Source organism: Camarhynchus parvulus, chromosome 1 (genome assembly GCF_901933205.1).
Source record: "Camarhynchus parvulus chromosome 1, STF_HiC, whole genome shotgun sequence".
NCBI lineage: Eukaryota > Metazoa > Chordata > Aves > Passeriformes > Thraupidae > Camarhynchus > Camarhynchus parvulus.
In genome coordinates this window covers 7,852,594-7,874,664 of record NC_044571.1, presented here as the reverse complement: position 1 = coordinate 7,874,664, position 22,071 = coordinate 7,852,594, and the positions used below count along the sequence as shown (strand labels likewise).

The following is a 22,071-nucleotide window of genomic DNA, read 5'->3' as shown; positions in this document are numbered from 1 at the left end:
CAAGTGCCTTTCCTTTCAGCTACTTGTACCCTGTGATCGTCCAGTGCAGCATAGTGTCTTCAGGTGTGATGGTATCTGTTTGAAAATGAGGAGATTTATTTATGTTGGCCTTTGCACTAAGTTTTCCTTCCAAGATCTTATCTACTTCTATCAAACTTTTCCAAGTAACTTTAGATCTTCATATCTTTTTGCTTTTTTTTTCCCATGTAAAAGTAAGTATGAGAAATACTTTCTTCCAGATAAACCAGGCTACGCATGACCAGGCAGTGGTGCTACAAAATGCCCTACAAAACATTCCTAATCCAACTTCAGAATGCATGCTGAGAAATGTAGCAATACGTCTTGCACAGCAAATATCTGATGAGGTTGGTGAATTCCTTTCTGTATCACCCTTTTCCTTATAGCATCTTTTCTATTTTCTTAATCCTTCAATTTGTTGCTTTGTAAGACACAGATTTTCCTTTTAAAATGTTTTAGGTAATGATCATATGAAAGAGAAAAATCTCAAATCATTGCCAGTGTATCTTTATATATTGAAGATGCTTTAATGACACAAATGAAAACCTCAGTAAGGCTAAACAATGTGCTTTGCAAACATAGTGGTCTTATGTGTATGGTGTGGCCAAAGCCCATTTGGATCTGGAATCAGGAGTCTTGTTAGAAAACGTCAGTGAATTCAGCTGAGTTCAGCAGGAGCTAAAATCACAGCTGCTTTACCTTCCTCTTCCACCTGCATCTGGATCCCTTGGTTTCCAGGGTGGAAGCCATAAATACTGTGTTTCTGTACTGAGTAGCAAATCTGCAAAACCATCTCCAAAACATTTCTGAGCTATCTAGATAGAAGATATTATTGTATCCTCATCTTGGTGTTGACAAGTTCACTATCCCTTGAGAACAAAGGGCAGTGTCTAAAGAAAACACAACATGCTGCACTGCAAGACTGAGCCATCTGCCTTCCATCAGTGATGGTTTTGCATCCATAGGTGTAAAATCAGCCAATTCAACTCTGATGTAATCAAATTTCTTCTATAGAAGAAGTATCTTCTGAGGTGATATGTGAGGAAAGGTTGTTTAATTCTGCCTTTGTCTTTCCTAGAGGCCTGCTAATAAATAAATAATTTTTCTTTCACCAAACACATCAAGCAAACAAAATCTGAATGTGTTTAACAGTATTGCTGTGGAAGATTTGTCTGTAATTTTATGAAATTATGAATACTGCTGTAGATCTAAATTTCATGTGTATTGTAGTTTGCCTTTGAAAGGTTTTTTTGCTTTTTCATGTTTTGATGGTCAAAGACTCTTTACAATGGATCTCACAATTAAAAAAAAATCTGACATAGTTTTCATAGGCCAGAGAGACAGCTTTAGCACAGAGAGGAATAGTTCACCTTTTTTAAAAAAGTTGATCCTTAAAGACTTTGAAACTACAATGAGATAAAAAAAACCCTTTTGTTTTTCTTGTGGCACTGTTGCTGTAAGGTTGCTTTGCTTGTGACAAATATAAAATACCTTTTTATTTTTCTTGGAAATACTGTTAATGTCCATATCAGTTCAAGAAGGCACATTGTTCAGGTTTCCTGATGCAGATACATACCTAGCTCAGCTTCTTAAGAGTCCCCTTTTTTCTTGTCTGAGCATTAGAAAAATGAAACTTGAAATCCATCTGTCTGCCTTCTGCTTTTAGAGATCACCTGTTTTTTGGACAATTCTGTTTTGAATACAGACTGCAGATAAGTTTTCTAGTTTTTTTGAAAGTTGATGTAAACCCTAAACAATAGCAATTGGAGTACGTTTTGTAGTGTGTGTATATCAGTAGAAACTACTGGATGTTACTCAGACCATGCACAAAGTACTGAGGAGTGACTCTGCATTCATTTAGTACATGAGCTGTGTCCTTATTCATGTTCAACCCTCTGTGTCTTGAACATGGATCAGTCCCTTTATATAATGATCACATACTTGATAACATCAGTGTGTTCAAGCTGGCTATCAGCTAGCACAGCATGGGGAGAAACCCTAAAATAAGTTCAACTTTTTACATTGCTTAAGAGGCTGGCTGCCTTCCAGGTGAATGCTTGGTGTTTTCTTGGGTTTCTTTCCTAAATAAAGAAGGTTTTAGCATTGAAATTGGTAGTTTCTGCTAAGTCTTAGAACCAGAGTTGCCTACATCTTACTTTAAAAAATTAAATTTTACATAAGTGAAGTATAAATACTCTTCAAGATACATCATCTGTTTTCTATTTAAGGGGAAAAAATCTTTGTTTTAACATTTTAAATCTTAAATTTTCTGTGAAATACATTTGTGGGAATTTAGAATCCATTGCAGTGTTATTTGCAGCTGTATTTCAATGTTGTTTTAGTTAATTTCTGGTTGGTTTTTTTTTCAGGCTTCAAAATACATCCCTGACATCTGTGTTATCAGGGCAGTACAAAAAATTGTTTGGGCATCAGGTTGTGGATCAGTTCAGCTGGTTTTCAGCTCGAATGAGGAAATTAGTAAAATCTATGAAAAGGTAAGAATTCCTGAACAGCTGCTTTTCTGTACTGTTTGTTTTTGTACAAAAGGGAATGGGTGCAAAGGATTGACCTGGTCAGGTTTAGAGTGCAATGAGCTTTTAGGAGTGTACAATTATGTATTTCAGGATCTAGTATATCATTGTCATAGCACAGTTTAATTTTCTATTCCAAATTCCTTTCCTCAGTAACCTGGTGGATTGTAACTTGTATTGTAAATCTGGTGAATTGTAACTTGAATTGTAAATCTGGTGTCAGTTAAAAAATGCACCAGTTCTGTAACATGTTTTCAGCCCAGTTAGATTCTGCATCTAAATAAGGAGTAAGCATTTCCTGCTAGGCTAATTTGTCTAGTCTTCAAACTTAAAAGGTCTGTTCTGCAGAAGTGATTCAAAGCATATGTGCAGTCTAGAATGAGAAAGAAGAGCAAAGTGATGTGAGAAGTATTGGGAAAAAAGATTTAATTGCCAATTCTGTATGACTTTTCTTCTTTTATTCATGGGTTCACATGTGGTTTACACAGCTGGTTTGGAGTTGGGAGTTCTGTATCAGTGGATTATCACACATCTTGTGTTTAAGTAATGTTACTTACAGTTACAGGAAATAATCTGGATTTGGACAGTGATTTTAAAAAAGCATCTTCCTATTTTTATCTTGTAAAATCAGGTTTAGTATTCATCAATACTTGCCTGAGAGTGAAAGGAAAAGGAATATGTAGGGAGGCTTAATTCTTGGTGTGTTTGCTGTTGTGGTTAAATGATCGATTGAAAGAAGAATATTTACTTCAGCAAAATGCAACACCTCTCCATTAGCTTTCACAGGGTTATAATGGCATCTGCTTCTATTGCTGTGAGCATGACTTCTTCATAAACTGGGGGTTGGGTTTTTTTTAGGTAATACTTCCATATAAAACATGTTTAGTTGGTGTGACAGTCCAGGCATGTGAAGATAAACTCTTATATCTGTACATGGGATACTTTAAGAGTAGTAGTGCACTAGAGAAAGCATACCTGAAAGAAAAGGGGCCTAAATTTGCTTTTTAAAAATTAAGTATTTCATTGAGTGTAAACTGGACTTTGCCTTTCTCCTGGGTCCTTGCAGCTGTGCAGAAATTACATTCCCTTCTAACCAGGGCTTCACTGCAGAGCAGGTGCAGTTCTGGACTTGCTGAAGGAATTCTGCTTTTGCTTTCTGATCTTGTGTCAGAACTGCCACATCCTCCTGCTGCAGTGCAGTGACTGCCTTTGATTTTTTAGTTATTGTGCATAGACAAAATAGTGTTTGCTGCCAGAGTGAGGCATATTTTGGCCTGTTCACAATTAGTTCTCTCCTCTGCATTGAAATCCCTTCTTTCTGCCTAATTAATCTTGATACCTTTCCACATATAAAACAAATATTTAATGCCTGTAGTTGATGTGACTAACCTGCAGTTATGATTTATAAATGATAAATTGAGACCTGCTCACATTCAGTTTCTTTGGAACTTCTTGAATGTAATTACTTCTAGATGGAGGAGAGGTTTGCCATTATTCTCAAAGTGTTTAGGTTAAGACGTAACCTGTGCACCAATTAGAGGTAATATTATTTTCTGTGTCAAAAATCATGACAGCAGCTATGTTTAAAACTTGAACTTAAACTCTTTCCTCTTTCTGAAAAATAGCAAAGTGATTTACAAATTCTAGCAATACTAAAAAGCTTTTGGTCAAATAAGTTGTGTCAAAGCCTTGTAAAAGTGAGTTGATGAATTAATTATACAGCACTATAGCCTTTCTCTGTTTAAGTAGTAGAGTTTTCCAAGTTTAAAATGCCATTTTTTGAGTGGTAAAGAAAAACAAAACAAAAAAATCCTGAACAAAACCCCAGATGCAAACCAAGAAAAACTCCCAACAGTACTAACTGATGTAACTGTTGCCCACAGTTGTCCTATTACCTTCTGTCTCCATAAGTTCATGCTTGAAATCCTCCAATGAGAAGCACAATTCTGGAAGTTCAAGTCATCCCACATAGTGCTTTGGCTCAGATATGAGTGCATAAAATAGTTGGCACTGATAATCACTTAGTATACAAAGCTGTGGTTTGTATTTGTGTTCAGTGATATACCTTGGAGCCAGTTGCATTTCTTGGGATTGTTTTCTGTACCCACTTTGTGCACTCTTGTTTGTTTTCACAGACAAATGCAGGAAATGAACCAGACATGGAAGATGAACAAGTTTGCTGTGAAGCCCTGGAGGTGATGACCCTGTGCTTTGCTTTGATTCCAACAGCACTGGATGCTCTCAGTAAAGAGAAGGCGTGGCAGACATTTATTATTGATTTACTATTGCACTGTCACAGCAAGTAAGTTTTGGTCATATCTATTATTTTACAATTCAAAATTAATATGAAGCCTAAATGCAGAGCAGTGGCTTCAGCCCATCTGAAATTGTGAAGTATTGGGTGTTTTCAAAAACCATCTAGATGGAAAGTTAATGTGTTATTAAACTTGGTTGCCAGTGCTTTGATCTGTTACTAAAGAGTTAATTTTAATTTTTTAAGATATTGTTGTTTCATGAGTATTCTAACTTTTCTTTGAGAAATGACAGAGATCCGAAATTAGTAGTGTCTTAAGTTTTTCAGTATATTTTAAAAGGGTCAGATTATGGTGCTCTCAGATGAATGGGGTCAGAATTTGAGCAGAATTTGGTTTTTGGGGTTTTTGACTTTTGGATAAACAGGTTGAAAGATCTTATGTTTAGGAATATTTGCCTTAGCGAAAGGATCTAGTATCATCACAGCATCTCTTTACAGTGAGCTCTTTGCACACATTGGTGAAACTGAAGGGTTACCAGAAATACCACAAGCTTTATTAGTTTGCAACCTGTGGTACAGGGTGTTGAATTTTTAGTTTCACTGAAAATACTTCATACTTCACTGAAAGTACTTCCATACTTGCTTGTATCACTCATCATATGGAAAAACAGTTCATACTGTCAGTACAAGAAGCTACCACTTCTCTCATATGCCTATAAAACGTGATAATCTCACGTAGAATGGTGCAACTGTTCATTGTTACATGGTAAAAGAGCATAAGCATGAGTGGAAACAGAAGACTGCTTTGTAAATTAAGATGGTGAAGTTGAACTAAGCTGCTGAAAAGTTCCTCTTCTGAATTAATGTGGAAACAAATCAGTGTTTGCGGTGCAGAGAAAGTTTAGCAAATACCAGACAGATCTCTGAATATCCTTCCACAACTATTGTTCTCTAATCTCCTATGCTCAATCAGAGAACAATGTGAGTAAAAATATGCATGTGAGAAAATATTTTTGGTGCTCCATGAAAGACAAAGACAGAAGATGACCAAGTTAGATCTCACAAATAGGATCTTGCCAGAAAAGATCAGATGGATTGTTGGTTTTTCAGAGTTTGACTGGGACTTCTATTTCCTCAGAGCATAACCATGTTATACCTCTAAACTGAGAAACAGAATGCAAAATGTTTAATACTAAATGCTAGAGTAGCTTTTCTCCTGCAAGGTAATTGATTTTGTAATGGTGTCCTCTGAATGCAAGACCAGCTTAGTTAAGAGGAGATAGCCAAACAGTCCTAAATAATCCTGGAACCCAGGGGTGTTCTGCTGATCTCTGCAAAGTGTTTGGTGGCCACATGTATGTGGCCTAAATGCATGAAAATTCTTTGTGCTGATGTAAAGCAATGGCACTTGCACCCACTGAAGGGACTGTCTTGTATGAACTGAACAGAGACCTGTGTCCTGGAGCTCTCAGTAGGGCAGGATTCAGGTTTGCCAGCCTTAAGAGGGGTGCTTTGACCTCCGGCTATTCCTCCTGCTGAGTATGAGTTCATTGTGCCAGCTCTGTGCTGTCATCATGTGTCTAAACCAGCATGAGATGCTTAAGAGCTCTTAGATTGTTACAGCTTCACAGAAATGTAATACCTGTGTTCAAACATTGCATACTCAGAAACATAACAGAGTGAGGCATGTCACATTGGTCACATTTCTCACTGTGGGAAAATATCACCTTTGTCTATTTCATTCTGCCTTGAAGTGCACAGAGCTGAGGAGTATCTGTGTGATGTGTCCCAAGCAGTTGAAGGATTGTATCTTAAAATAACTTTCTGTGAGGTGTTCTACAAAAACTTCAGCTCAGCAATCAGACCCCATAAAATGTCAATTATTGTTAAGAACAAAACAGAGCAGCCCCACCCCACAGTCTGGTGCAACTCAGAGCAGAGTAGAACTTGCAAAGATCAGGGAAGGGTGACAAGGGAGATCAAAGCTCTGCAATGGCTTCCATCTGAGGAACAGCTGACTAGCTGGGGGCACTTCATACTGGAGGAGAGATGAATGGGGGGAGGAGAATACTACAGAGACCCTTAAAATTAGAATTAGCAAAGGGAGAACAAGTGGAGAGCTGTGTTTCTTTGTATAAGACCTTCTTGAGCATAACATTTAAGCAGTGCAAACCTTCAGTTTGGAAATGGTTTGAGGAGTTCTTTCATGTACTTGTCCAGTGAGGACTATGAAATACTGCTCTTGGTAGTTTTCTTGAACCACAGATTGTTAGAAGCTGAGAGAACATTCTGGAGAAGTGACTCTGCGTGATTCCTTCTTCTTGTGCACTTTGCTTTGTGCATGGTAGTAGAGATGGTGCTCAGCCAGGTGCATCTTTGCTCTGACCTCTAGGTCATCCTAATGTGGCTTTGAAATCACAGTTAACCACACATGAAAAAGCTCTGAAGGGAAGAGGATTCTTTGGTGTGCTCTCCACCCTGACTCCATGGGCACAAAACAGAGACAGCCACACCAAACAGGCACTGCAAAACTCAGTTTTTCATATGTTGAGATACTTCCATGAAATCATTCATTCAGCATTCATTTGTAGTCTCTTCCCACACAAAAAGAGTTGCTCCTAACAGTTTTTACAAGGCATACTGCTCAGACAATTAATCCTACAACTTGAAGAAAAGGATTTGCCCTAATTTTTTTAGGTTTTTTTTTGAATTATAGCCACTTGAACTTTTAGGACGGTCATCATCTCTCACATCTTACTAATGATAAATTTTGATCGCTTCAGAGATATTCAGCAAACTGCTGCAGTGACACATAAAAGCAGTTTTACTGGAGTAGCTCTGGTTTGTACCTGGTTTTACCAGGTACAACTGGTGCTTGATTAGGAAAAAAATTATTTAGGATTGCAAATTGTTGTGTTATGCAATATTTGCTGTCAGTTGCAAAGGTGTAGTTGCTAGGTGTTTCTAAGTTTCTTTTTCTTTTACCTTTAAATATTTGATTTGTGGAACAGGTTTTGTAATATAATTCATGCATCTGAAATTTCACTGCAAGGAGAAATAATATGATGGGTAGGGCATAATTAAACTACTCCTGTTTCCTACATTATGTACAGTTTTAGAAAATGGCATTAAGCAGATAAACACAAATTTAATTAATGTCCTGTTTGGATAGGGAGGTTGAATTTAATGTTTCTATTCAATTATTTCCAGAACCGTTCGTCAGATGGCACAGGAGCAATTCTTTTTAATGGCTACCAGGTGTTGCATGGGACAGAGACCTCTCCTTTTCTTCATTACCCTGCTGTTTACTGTTCTAGGGGTAAGTTTTCAGAGATAAAGTCTTCAGTATGGGAATGTATGTAAAAAGTAATAGGACAAAATACCTGCAAGAAAGGACAAATTGCTATTAATAACAGTCACTATAATGTAGATTGCTTCTGACTTACAGACAAATAGCACAGATGATTTCCATTTGAGCTAGATCAGGGGAAAAGGGACTCTTGCATTTTCTGATAAGAACATGAACAGTAGGCTTTAATGTCTGCATTTGATCTTTGGTGATTGCTAACCTTTACGTAAAAATCATTAGCAGGTTAGAGAATACCTGCAGTTAGTGCCTTCTCCTACTGGTCCTGCCAGGACTTTCCAGCTTATGGCTCTCTTGAACATTTGATCAAAAGTTTTGATTTGGTTTTCTTTTTCCCATTCAGGTATAGAAATTGCTGCTAAAATAGTTGAGAAGTCGTTCATCAGCAGCTAAATACAATTTTAAACTTCTAATAAACTTACACTTGTTTTCTTTTACATTTACTGCGAGTTTCAAGGGAAATATGTTGGTGTTGCACTGTAAGTAAAAGGACTTACAAATTTTTTGCTTTTGGTTTACACAGAGCACTGCAAGAGAGAGAGCTAAGCATTCTGGAGACTACTTCACCCTCTTAAGACATCTTCTTAACTATGCTTACAACAGTAATATTAATGTACCCAATGCTGAAGTTCTTCTCAATAATGAAATTGACTGGCTTAAGAGAATCAGGGTAAGTTTCAGGATCAGCTTATTCCTGATAATTAGGTTTTTGCTGCAAAACTGTAAACTTTCTTGTAAACTGCAGTTCTGAGCTTAATATTTGCTGTTTGGAGTATCCTAAATTTCTCTTAAATGGCAGGATGAAGTAAAAAGAACAGGGGAAACAGGTGTCGAAGAAACGATCTTAGAGGGTCACCTTGGAGTAACAAAAGAGTTGTTAGCATTCCAGACACCTGAGAAGAAATACCACATTGGTTGTGAAAAAGGAGGTGCTAATCTCATTAAAGTAAGTTCAAGTTTTTTGACCTCTGGAGGGGATTTTTTTCTCTTTGTGATGTTTTGGGGGTGAGAAGGAGATTGATTTTTGGGGTTTTTTATTGTTTATTTTTACCTATAAATAAGTAAAAAAGAAGCTTGTGCATTGTATCCATAAAAACACTTTTAATTGGAGTTTAATGTTTTCTTAAAAATAATTAAATTGCATGTTTCATTCATAAAGTGTATTTAACATTTACATTCTTACTTAAGTACTGTATTTAACATTTTAATTCTTTTTCCAGTACTTGACAAACATCACACAAAGATAGTGAGATACTGTCTCACTGTACAGGACTGCTTTCCTTCATTACCTCTGTAATGGCTTTCCTGCACTGTTCTTAATTAGTGCTATTAATGCTTAGGGCACGTTTGAACAAATGCCTCACATCTGAGCATCTCTTTAATCAGACATGTTTTCTTTGTACCTCTGATATTATAGAGCAGGAGTGTTGGTTTTTCAGCACTAATTGATAAAGGGCTTTGTAGATAATATTGGTTTTGCAAAAGAAATTTTTTACCCATCAAGAACAGTACAGATTTATTTTTAACTAAAGAGTGGGGAAGTGGGTTTGCAGGGAACCACTTTAGAATGGAGTTCTTCTGTTCTAAGTTGAAAAGCTCATTATGCTATTGGTCTCAGTTTTTACTTTTTTTTTTTTTTTTTTTTGTTAAGTACCCCTCTGGTTCTCAGACATTCATTTATGTAATAACCCTTATAAAAATAATTTCCATGGTAACCAGTGATTTATTGTTTTTTTTTCAGGAGTTGATAGATGATTTCATCTTTCCAGCATCCAATGTTTATCTACAATACATGAGAAATGGAGAATTGCCTGCTGAGCAGGCCATACCAGTGTGTAGTTCACCAGCCACTATTAATGCTGGCTTTGAGCTCCTCGTTGCACTAGCAGTTGGATGTGTGCGAAATCTCAAGCAGATTGTAGACACGTTGACTGAAATGTATTACATAGGTACAGCAATCACTAGTATGTAATACTTTTTAATTATCTATTTTCTACTCTTTAATGTATATATCATGTATAGGTTTTGTTTATATTATCCACTGAACCAAGTGCTGAGTTTTTTAGTTCGTGGTTTGTTTGTGGCTGCTTTTAATGCTGCAAAATCAGTTTGCCAGTGTAGGCTTTATTTGTTTTTCTTTATGCAGTAAATATACTGACCTGCATTCCATGGTCACATCCAAATTCCAGCCCCTGTCACAGCCTGACCCTTCCTGTCCCAGTCTCTGACTACTCCCCTTTGTCCATACCAACTCCCAGGACCCACATTCTGTCTGTATCTTCTATTTCTATCTCATCATTTCAGACTCTTGCTAACCAATCCCAGAGCCTTTCCAGGTATCTTCAGCTTAGTTTTAGAGCCAGTTTTTTGGTTGCTTACCTGATTTGTCATCATCACCCACACACAGACACAGGTCCTCTGTCTTGCTTCTCTTTTTAGTTCTGAACTCATTCTCTGCTTGTCATAGTCCTTTTTCAGGCTCTTTTTTGGCCTTGTCTCAGCACAGCTCTGCACTGAAAGAACTTTCTCCCTCTCACTGGAGAAAGACTGTAGTGATTGCTGTCTGTTCAAAAATGCTATGCTTCCAAAGCCAATAGTCAAGTGAAACTTGGGCTGATTTTCACAAGGATAGCAAAAGGCTTGTTTTTAGCACAGATTATTGTTGTCATAAAATGAACCATTTCTTAAAAATGATCAAGCAGGAAGATATTTTCTCCAGCCCTAAAGGGACACTGAAACCATTCTGGTGTAATATTAACAGGGGAAGCGAAAAAAATCACCAACCACCAAACACAATCCAAACACCATCAAACTAAGGAAACCCAAGCTCATATGGTGAGAAAGGCTGGGAGAGTTGGGGTTGTTCAGCCTGGAGAAGGGAAGCCTCCAGGGGTACCTTATTGTGACCTTCATTACTTAAATGTGGCTTGTAAGGAAGATGGAGAAAAAGTTTTGTAGCAGGGCCTGTAGTTACAGGACAAGAGGCAATGATTTTAAACTGAGAATAGATTTAGATTGGACACAAGGAAGAAATTCTTCACTGTGAGAATGCTGAGACACTGGAACAGATTGCCCAGTTGTGGATGCCTCATCCCAGAAGTGTTCCAGGCCAGGCTGGATGGGGTCCTGAGCAATCTGGTCTAGTGGAAGATATCCTGGCCCATGGCAGGGGGTTGGACTAGATGATCTTTAAAGGTCCTTCCAACCCAAACCATTGTGTGATTTAACAGATATTTAAACTCATAGAGTTGAGCAAACCCATAAGCAACTAAAAATAGTATCCAAAAGTGGAAATTGTCCACTACCTCTCAGAATGTCAGAGCTACTTGCTTGAATGGTGTTGTCAGTGAGTCACTTGAGGTTTTTCAGTCTCCTCCTGTTCAGTTCCATCTCAGATGAATAAACTAAAAGGGCAGCTTTATGGTTTTCCCCTCTGCCTCATCTTTCTTTCTTCACCCTTTTCTGTTGGGAAGTAGTGTATTTCTTATCACCTCACAATTAGGGGGATTTCATGACATTCTCTCCCATTCAAGTGTTTGATAAGCACAACAGAACACCAGATCTCTGTGGTATGTCAGACAGGAGAGAGAACAAATGTATGAACTGTGCATGCTCTGGGATTCATATACCAAATCTGCTTGTAAATAAATATGCATGCTGTCTTATATCAGAATTATTAATATCAAGTTTTTTGTGTTAAAACTACAGACAGAACAACAGGTTAGCTTAGGTGATCATAAATGTTCTCAAAGAGATGTGAGGGACCTGAAAGAGAAGATTCTGGAGGAAAAAAATATATATCAAGTTATATAGAAAGCATTTGCTAAAACTGTTTCCCATCCTGGCAAGAAAAAGTGAGACTTTAGTGAAATTGTATAATTTTTTGAAAGATCATAAATTTTTGAGAGTACTATAATTTTTAGAAGGTTTATAAATTGATTATATATTCTGTATTCATTCAGCTGAATTCTTCAGCTAAGAAACTTGCTGGTATTGAGGAAAAACTTCTGTTTTGTATATAAATAGACTAAATTTTTGCCTGGCCACCTCTTTAGTTATGCAGTTATGTTGTAGTAAGATTACAGATAGAACAGTGCCTCACAGAAGTTGTGTTAATTTTAGCAATTAAGTTGTATGATGGAACATTGGTTTTTATTAAATTGCAGTATTATACAGACTAATAATAACATGCAACTGCCCTTTGCTGCATTGATGTTTTCTTTGTTTTATAACAAACCAATTCCCTGACCACTCTCTGCTGTTTCCTCTTAGCTTGTGAAGCACTCACAGAATGGGAATATCTGCCACCTGTTGGGCCTCGGCCACCAAAGGGATTTGTGGGACTGAAAAATGCTGGTGCCACTTGTTACATGAATTCTGTCATTCAGCAGCTGTACATGATTCCAGCCATCAGGAATGGGATTCTTGCAATAGAAGGCACAGGCAGTGATGTAGATGATGACATGTCTGGGGATGAAAAGCAGGACAATGAGGTAAATTTAATTATATAAAATTATCTAATCTTTAAATTGTAATTACTTTTTTTATGAAAAGGTTGTAATAAATTTCAGTTGCTAATCAATCACTTTGATTTCCACTGATACCTGTGGGGAAAATAGGATAATATTTCATACTTGAATAGGTTTACTGCCAGAGGGGCACTTCAGAAGATCCAGGTGGCAGGCTTAGCAGAATTTCTCCTCAGGCATTTCTGCTGGAAAGCACTGCACCTTATTTCAGCCACCACAACTTTGTTAATGCAAAAAAAGACAGTATTTGGGTTTTCAGTTGAGTATGAAACACCTTAGATTGTCAGATTAAACAAAGGATAAAACTAACTATGCGACAGCTACATATGGAAGTGAATTGCACAAATTTTCTGCTTTTCAGAGCAATGTTGACCCACGAGATGATGTGTTTGGTTATCCACATCAGTATGAAGATAAACCAGCACTGAGCAAAACTGAAGATAGAAAAGAGTACAATATTGGAGTTTTGAGGCATCTCCAAGTAATTTTTGGCCATTTAGCAGCTTCCAGGCTACAGTACTATGTACCAAGAGGGTTTTGGAAACAGTTCAGGTAAGTAGAAAATTGAGTATTGATGTTGATTCACTGGATCACTGAAGTGCAAAAAAGCGAATCATAGTAGAATGGCAATGATGTAAAGTGTAAATTAGCAGAAGTAGTGCAGCTTTATCTGCCTTTTCACCATTCTGTTAGAATGATAGAAGTCTGTTAATAAACTATGTTTACAGCAGGGTGGTTCTTTCGAATTTTACCAGTTTTTGATAGTGAGACTTTGAATTAAGTATTAAGTTATACACAAGAGCTTGTTTTCACTTACCAGAAAGTGTCAGGGACAGAACAACAGATCGTATAGTACATCAAAAACCAGTAGTTTGGCTCTTCAAGGAGGAGGGTTTAGGAGCTTGAATCATATATTTTTTCAAAAAGAAATTATTGTCAAACAAACCAAAAAATATTTGACAAAATATGCTTTCATTTTCAGACTCTGGGGTGAACCTGTAAATCTACGTGAACAACACGATGCTTTAGAATTTTTTAATTCATTGGTGGACAGTTTAGATGAAGCTTTAAAAGCTTTGGGTCATCCAGCAATGTTAAGTAAAGTTTTAGGAGGGTCCTTTGCTGATCAGAAGATTTGTCAAGGATGCCCACATCGGTAAGTGTTGAAGATTTTAATCTTTTTTAATAGAAAAACAATGCATGTTTGTGTACTTATAAAAGGAATTAGAGTCAAGAATGGGCTTTTTGTGGGGGTTTTTTAAGCTAATAGATTTTACTACCTTATTTTTTCTACAGCTGAACATTCATTTGTCTACAAGTACCTTGAAGTACTTAATCATTATTGCTTCTACTTCACAGATTGTATGTGAAGCATTGTGTATTGATCAAGGCAGGAAAAGATTATGTTTTTTCATGCTAAAAGTGAAAACAATTGTAGGGACCAAACGCAATGTAGAAAATTTTAATACCTGGCCAACAATTGCTGCTGTCTTTGGTTTTCCATAATGTGTGTTTAGAGCTGAGCCAAGTAGGAGTCTTCCGTTCCAATGAGTAAACTGTTCATACTCACCATGTAACCTGTAATTAAGGTCAGTGGTGTAGAAAGTTCATCTTTTTCTTAAGACTTCTGCTGTATTTGTAGGTATCTTTAAATGTGAATACTGAAATTCAGTTTTGCAGAAGGCATGTAAGAAACCACCCATACCAAATCAGACTGCAAGTCTGTAGCTCACTGTTTTGATGATGGTTATTAATGAAGGAGTAGAACTCAGTGTTGTAAAGTTTTAATTCCCCAGACTTTTTAATTTGTCTCTCTTTTTATGATGGATGGTTAAAATTGCATGCAAAATTCAGGATGACTTAATGATGAACTTTTTTTTTTTAGCATTTGGCTTTTTTTTATTATTGTGTTTATTTCTGTCACTATCAGTTGGCCTTCTTACTGTTCAGATCATGTGTGATTCTTTACCAGTACATACCTCTGTACATTGCCATTGCAAATTGTCTTTATTTTGAAAGCTGACCATTTCCTTTAACTTCCAGTTAGCAATTAAAATACTGGAAAAATTATACAAATTGATTTTATTGTTGTAATCTTTCAATTTCAATTGATCTAATGTATGAATAAGAATAATTTGTAAAGTGAAGATGTTAGGTTTCATGGGTTACAGTGAGTGACTAGAAGTGAGTTGAAATACTGCAAGGTAAAATGATAGCACTGATTTCACCTTCTGTGCAATGGGTAATGAAATGGCGGATCCAGACCAGAAGCACTGTGAGTTACCATTCATTCTTGATATTATGTATTATCCTGAAGTAGTTCTGTGTTTTCTGAACTCTACTGGATTTGCATAATGTTACTTATTAACAAAAATGTAGTTTAGGGAGGAGAGAACTGATAGTAACTAAACTGTGGATTTGTGTATGGCAAATTAAAAGCCTTTATATTTTTTGTAGGCTATTTATTGGATGAATGAATATTGCTGTTGGTTGAAGTGTTTCTAAATATTTATTTATTCATCCTTTGAATGCTTGATTGAAATCAGGGAAACAGGCCCTTCAGGGTTACACTGAAATAGATGTGGCTTTTTAAATTTATTCATCACTTCTTTATTTTAAAAACAAAATGTTGCTTCCAGGATGTATCAGCTGGTTGTCTCTCAAGCATTGCTGGCTCATTGCTAAAGATTTGTTCACAGATTATATTTAGAACATGATGTCAAAGCCAGTCATAAACATTCAAAGAGATTTTATGAAGATGGTGATTCAAGGTTTTTTAGATAGAAAATAAAAAGGCTTTTTTGTTGTTTTTTTTTTTGCTGAACTGGCATCTGTTTTGAACTGTTGTCTTTAGGTGTGATACAGTATTTGCATTTATCACTTTATTTCCTGACTATAAAAATACAGTGTGCAGATACTGTAATGTAACTATAGGAAAACTGCAGTAAAAAAGAGTTCAGTTCCTTTACTACTTACACACTGTAGCACAAGTAAAACATGAAAAGTTGAACACATTCCTGCCTTTCTCATACATTTACCTGTTCATTGCTAGGTACGAGTGTGAGGAATCCTTCACAACTCTGAATGTAGATATAAGGAATCACCAAAACCTTCTTGATTCTTTGGAGCAGTACGTCAAAGGAGATTTATTGGAAGGTGCAAACGCATATCATTGTGAAAAATGCAACAAAAAGGTAATGATTCCTTATATTTTTAATTTGTGTACAGCTGTGATGTTACAGCTGTACTAAGTTCAGTCTTAGTTCATGTTTGGGGAGAAAAGTAATTCATTACTCGGTTTGGTATTTGGTGAGAGTAAATGAATGGAAATTTGAGAGCTGGTAACTGTTCATGTCCTTTTTTAGGTGGATACAGTGAAACGCTTGTTGATTAAGAAGTTGCCTCCAGTTCTTGCGATCCAGTTGAAACGATTTGATTATGACTGGGAAAGGGAATGTGCAATCAAATTCAATGATTATTTTGAATTTCCACGAGAACTGGACATGGAGCCTTACACAGTGGCAGGTGTAGCAAAATTGGAAGGGGATGATGTGAATCCTGAAAATCAGATAATACAAAATGAGCAGTCAGAAAATGAACACTCTGGGAGCACAAAATACAGACTTGTGGGTGTACTTGTGCACAGTGGCCAGGCCAGCGGTGGACATTACTACTCTTATATTATCCAGAGGAACGGTGGAGATGGTGAGAAGAACCGGTGGTACAAATTTGATGATGGAGATGTGACAGAGTGTAAAATGGATGACGATGAAGAGATGAAAAATCAGTGTTTTGGGGGAGAGTACATGGGCGAAGTGTTTGATCACATGATGAAGCGAATGTCCTACAGGCGCCAGAAGAGGTGGTGGAATGCTTACATTCTTTTTTATGAACGCATGGACACGATAGACAAAGACAATGAACTAATAAAATATATTTCAGAAATCGCTATCACCACTAAACCCCACCAGATTAAAATGCCCTCGGCCATCGAGCGAAGCGTGCGCAAGCAGAACGTGCAGTTCATGCACAATCGGATGCAGTACAGCCTGGAATATTTCCAGTTCATAAAGAAGTTGCTTACTTGCAATAGTGTCTACCTAAACCCTCCTCCAGGTTAGTATGGTAGTGTGATAATTATGGATTCATTTTTTACAAGAAGAATTTTGGTCTGTGTGGCCGAGGATTTATCTAGCCAGTGAAAATTTGGTGTGTCCTGCTTTGAATACTCCTGTCCTTCTGCAATTGAGCACCTCTTGTTGAGTTGTTCATCAGTGGTAACTTGCCTGAATATTTAGCAAAAAATACTTGGATAAACTATTGGCTATTACTCAGTTGCTGTACTAAATCAAGTTAAAATACTCAAGTTCGAGGGCTCTTTTGTTGAAAACAGTTCTCAAAGGTGAGATGCTGAATTTGTAAAAGACATATGTTAGCCTCCAGGTACCTGTATTAAAGCTTACATTTTCAAGTGATACATTATAGAAGCTAGGGGCTATTTTGATCAAGTTTCTTCTAAAATTGGAGCACGATGTCAGACAAAACAGTAATCTGAAATCAGTTAAATTATTAAAAATTGCTTTTACTTTGTCTACATGTGAGTATTCTGATTTTTCTTTAGGACAAGATCATCTGTTGCCTGAAGCAGAAGAAATAACTATGATTAGTATTCAGCTTGCTGCTAGATTTCTCTTCACCACAGGATTTCATACAAAGAAAATAGTCCGTGGCCCTGCTAGTGATTGGTATTTTGTCTTTTAACAACAATTACGATTTTGGAAGTTTGATGTCTGTTAAAAGATCTCATTTAGATCCATGGTGAAGGTGCATGTGAAAAGGGGAAAATTTGAATAGAAAATACTGGGAAGAATTTGAACCTTGAAATGTCCTGCTGATCTGAATAGCTTCAAATTTCATTTTCAAACAGAGCTTAACTCTGTCTTTTAAAAAGAATAAAAGAATGGAAGCTGTCACTAGCACAGAACTAACAGGTTATGTTTTCTGACAAATTCAGAATGGTTTTTACATTGTTTTAGTAGTTTTAAACAAAGCTCTTTACAAACCATTGTTGCAGCTTATATTTGAATTCTGTTTGTGAAATATGTATAGTAGTCTTTGAGACACTGTTGGCAGAGTACTTTATGTACATTGCTAGAGGGCCTGTAATTCAAATGCACACTGTGACAAACAGTCCCATCTTACTCATTTTAGTCTTTCAGCTGGGTGGGGAGAGGAGTGTGGGTTACTGCTGGTCAAATTGGACAGAAAATCTGGTATTCATGGCCAGTAGTTTACCAGCTACTAGTAAGTAGCTGTGTAATAATGACAAATTCATACCTCCAGCAGCAACTTCCAGAGTAGCTTAAGTTACTCATTTTAATTTAAGATATCAAGAAGAGTTCAAATATTCCTGCTGAAAGGACAGAGTAATGCAAGGCCCTCGCTGAAACAGATGTTTTATTCTTTGGGTATTGGTTTTTCATTTTGTGGGGCTTTGGCTTTTTAAGGTCTCTAAATGAAACTATAAATTCTTGTTAGATTACATATTTAGTTGTGTGTTGTATATGAAATCCACCTGTGTTCTCTGCTGCTCACCCTCTCCCCCAGTTCCAGTACAGAGACAGTGGTGGCTGCCAACATAGGACCTGCTTTAGGTAGTTAGGGGGTGTAATGCTGTCTTAATTCTTATAGGTGATAGAAGTAAAATGCTACAGTTCAGTGTTAGGTTTTTAATTGAAGCATATCTTCCATTTCTGATTGCTCATAAGAGTATCACTATAAGAACTACAAAGTATCTAATTAGAATCATCTTGTGAACAAAAATGATTGGATATCACCTTTAAAACCCATATTTTCTTCAAATTCTGCAAAAGAACATGTCTGCCAGAATTCCCTAATGTCTGCATTTGGTCCTAACTGTGCCATCTCCTGTTCCAGGTATGATGCCCTGTGCATCCTGCTCCGTCACAGCAAGAATGTACGTTTTTGGTTTGCACACAACGTCCTTTTTAATGTTTCAAACCGCTTCTCTGAGTATCTCCTGGAATGCCCCAGTGCAGAAGTGAGGGGTGCATTTGCAAAACTTATAGTATTTATTGCACATTTTTCATTGCAAGACGGACCATGTCAATCACCTTTTGCCTCTCCTGGACCTTCCAGTCAGGTATTTAATTTTCTAATGAAAAGCTTTTGAAACTTATTCTTACTTCTTCATTATAAGCATTTAAGGTAAAGTAAACTTTGGAGCAGATGCACCAGTATTGGCTGGAAAGATGTGGAGCCCATCTGCATTACGAAACAGGATGTAATTCAGTCAATTAGAGTTGCTGTCAGAGGGTTCAGTTTCCCCTCATTTGTAAATCTCTGTGACGGCTCAGTGAGACCTTTGAGCTGGGAGTGTGAAATCTGAAAAAAAAAGCGGTGGTTATTTTAGTGAAGTAGTGTCTAGGGAAATGAACCCTTGTTTTTATTTAGAACTGTAAAACAAACCAACCCCCACAAACAAACAAACAAACGCACTAACCTGAAAACCTGCAGGAGTTCCCTATGTTTTAATCCCATGTATCTTGCAAAGTGAAATTGTCAAAAATTGTAACTTAGTGTAGGAGTAGACAGTGAATTGCCTGATTTTACACACCTAAAATTGACAAACAACAAAAAAAAGCCTACATCTTATTGTGATACTTGTGATAATAATGTTTGAAAGATCAACTTTTTGAGCCTTTGCTTTGTCATGTTTTAATGTGTCTTTTTGCTTACATGGTCCCATTTACCTTCCCAGAATGTTTTCACTACTGTGTCCAGCAAAAGAATTTGTTAAGAATTAAGTTGAAGCTCTCTAGGCTTAGGAAGTGTTCTGTGTTGTGAGGTACTTGAGATATACCTGTAGAGGTGATTTGGTTGTCTTAGTCTACAAAGTTAATAGTGGAATTGCATGTGTGTTTCTTGAGTATTTAGGTCTATCTGCTATTGGAAAAAAAGCCCAGTTAAAAGTTTCTGTAGCTATAGTTTATTGGACTTACACAGTATCGAGTGATGGGAGTCTTACTCCCCGTGTCTTTTTGTCTGAGACACTCAAGAACAGCTGCTGCCACTTTGGAGCTTGTATAAATCCCATACCTTGTAACCACTTCTGTTTTCTGTCGTAGTAAAAAGTAGAAACTAAATCAAGATATGATAGACTCAACCACTAACAGTAGAACTTGTTTCTTTCTGTAGGCTTACGATAACTTAAGTTTAAGTGATCACTTACTGAGGGCGGTACTGAATCTTCTGAGAAGGGAGGTATCCGAGCACGGGCGCCACTTGCAGCAGTATTTCAATCTGTTTGTGATGTATGCCAATCTAGGTAAGCAAATTGCTTTTACTGACAACACTGTAATAAACTGGGGCTTTATTGATGATCCAGTTACTGAGATAACAGCAGGAAGATCCAGTTTTCCATCCTTAGGCAGATTGTTATAGTTATGTGTCATATAAATGCTCCCTAGCATCTGTGTTCCTCTTCTTTGGAGTTTGGGGCTTCAGTCTCCCTGTCATCCATGGAAGATAAACATGAGAAGCTTGGAGCTGTAAAACAGTGTCCTGCTGAGAGGGTGGGGGTGAAATTATAAAATACTTGACTGTTGCTGTTTATCAGCTCATGTGCAGGAAGTAGACAATTTTAAATGAATTTAATTTCCTATCTCTAAAATTAATCTAGACAATTGTGTTGATTTAATTACAATTGTAATGGCTGTTGCTTTCATATATTTTGCCTACCAAAGCATTCTCTGGCAGGTTTCTGTCATGACACCAGAGTAGAATTAGTGTCATGGCAGAGAAGAGAGATGCAATTCTTATGCTCAACTTCTCTTTTCTTCTTCACTAACTTTTCATAGTCAGTGTAGTTCAGACCTCTGAGTACTCTCCTACTCAGAGGCCAGATAGGAAAATACAATTTTATTTGTGAGTCTGATCATTATCACGATCTACCCTGCAGAGATAAACCTGGAAATACTAATACAGTAAACAGTTGTCCTTGTCTCACTACTGTTACCTGAAGGCTTCTGAATGAGTGTAGAGTCCATTCAGCAAAAACCACAATAACATCATTCCTGCATTTTTTGGAAAAGATTAAACTGTATGACATTTTGAGAAATCAAATAGTAGATTGTTCACATCAGAGCAAGTGAGAGGTCAGTTCTGCAGAGGATGCAACTACAAAACTATCTAGCATAATCAGAAAAACACATTAAAAAAACACTCCTCCTTATCAGAAAAATGGAAGGTAAGGCCCAGTTGTATTTCAGAATAAGACAGACTTGGAAATTTATGAAAAATCATTACTTTTAAGCAAAATAAGAAACAGAATGCAAGAAGGGATATAGTGAATTTCCTGGTGAGTACTTGCATAGTATATGCATGGTATTCTTGCAGTAAAACCAGATGTAAGTTTGGATTTTTTAGTTGGTTGGGGTTTGGGAGGTTTTCTTATTTATTTTGTCACTTAATTTACATTTATTACATCGTGTGGCACAGTTAAGAAATGTCTTAAGTTTGTGATTGATGTATCTAGGACATGATAGAAAAATAAGAAAACACACTGTGGGGGTTGTTTTTCCTATCCTGGGCCTCACAATAAAAGGATTAATTTATTGTCCAAAAGACTTCTCTGAGGCTTTACTATTAACACAGATGCTACTTGTGCGTTGCTTAAGTGCTAATGAGCACTGTGAAGACATGGTAGTAATTTACAACTCTCCTTCAATGTGATTTTTCACCTGTACATAATTTTCTTGTGCATCTTTATTGATGTGACTATTTTTTCCCCAGAAGGTATAAATGAGGGTTTAATAGAACCCAAGAACTAAAAAGTTACAAGTCATGTAAACTCTTGTTATTTTTCTTTTAAAAAATTCTAAAAATATTTTCAGTGCCAGAAACAAGATTTTTTTTTTCCCTCCCTGCCCCATAAAGGTGTAGCAGAGAAGACACAACTTCTGAAACTAAATGTTCCTGCAACCTTCATGCTTGTGGCTCTGGATGAAGGTCCGGGCCCTCCAATTAAGTACCAGTATGCTGAGCTGGGGAAGCTGTACACCGTGGTGTCACAGCTGATCCGCTGCTGCAACGTCTCATCGCGGATGCAGTCTTCTATCAATGGTACAGTGAATCTTCAGTTTGCTTTAGATCCATTGACTAAACCAGTAAATGTCTTTTTGTGCATGTTTAGCTATTATTTATAAAGTGGATCAGCTGGAAAAATGGTTTTCTTTTATGGGTTAGCAGCTCCTTTCATTTAAAGAAACAAATCTGTTTGTCGTAAGCAAAACTGATTTGTTACAGTAAAAAGACCAAAACAGAAATCTGTTCTGTATAAAATACAGATAT

At 36.9% G+C, this 22,071-nt stretch overlaps 1 protein-coding gene across 1 annotated transcript in view; it reads left to right on the top strand.

Annotated features, from left to right (window-relative positions):
- The window catches only part of USP9X (ubiquitin specific peptidase 9 X-linked), a 98,076-nt gene that overhangs the window by 64,467 nt on the left and 11,538 nt on the right, over positions 1 to 22,071 (top strand). Inside the window, exons 24-39 of the mRNA XM_030955314.1 lie at positions 240 to 365; positions 2,388 to 2,513; positions 4,685 to 4,851; positions 8,014 to 8,122; positions 8,694 to 8,840; positions 8,970 to 9,116; positions 9,912 to 10,134; positions 12,443 to 12,663; positions 13,061 to 13,251; positions 13,682 to 13,855; positions 15,752 to 15,893; positions 16,065 to 16,815; positions 17,321 to 17,444; positions 18,637 to 18,862; positions 19,918 to 20,047; positions 21,658 to 21,843. Of these exons, the coding sequence (XP_030811174.1) occupies positions 240 to 365; positions 2,388 to 2,513; positions 4,685 to 4,851; positions 8,014 to 8,122; positions 8,694 to 8,840; positions 8,970 to 9,116; positions 9,912 to 10,134; positions 12,443 to 12,663; positions 13,061 to 13,251; positions 13,682 to 13,855; positions 15,752 to 15,893; positions 16,065 to 16,815; positions 17,321 to 17,444; positions 18,637 to 18,862; positions 19,918 to 20,047; positions 21,658 to 21,843 (3,190 nt within the window). The remainder of the gene's footprint in view (positions 1 to 239; positions 366 to 2,387; positions 2,514 to 4,684; positions 4,852 to 8,013; positions 8,123 to 8,693; positions 8,841 to 8,969; positions 9,117 to 9,911; positions 10,135 to 12,442; positions 12,664 to 13,060; positions 13,252 to 13,681; positions 13,856 to 15,751; positions 15,894 to 16,064; positions 16,816 to 17,320; positions 17,445 to 18,636; positions 18,863 to 19,917; positions 20,048 to 21,657; positions 21,844 to 22,071) is intronic.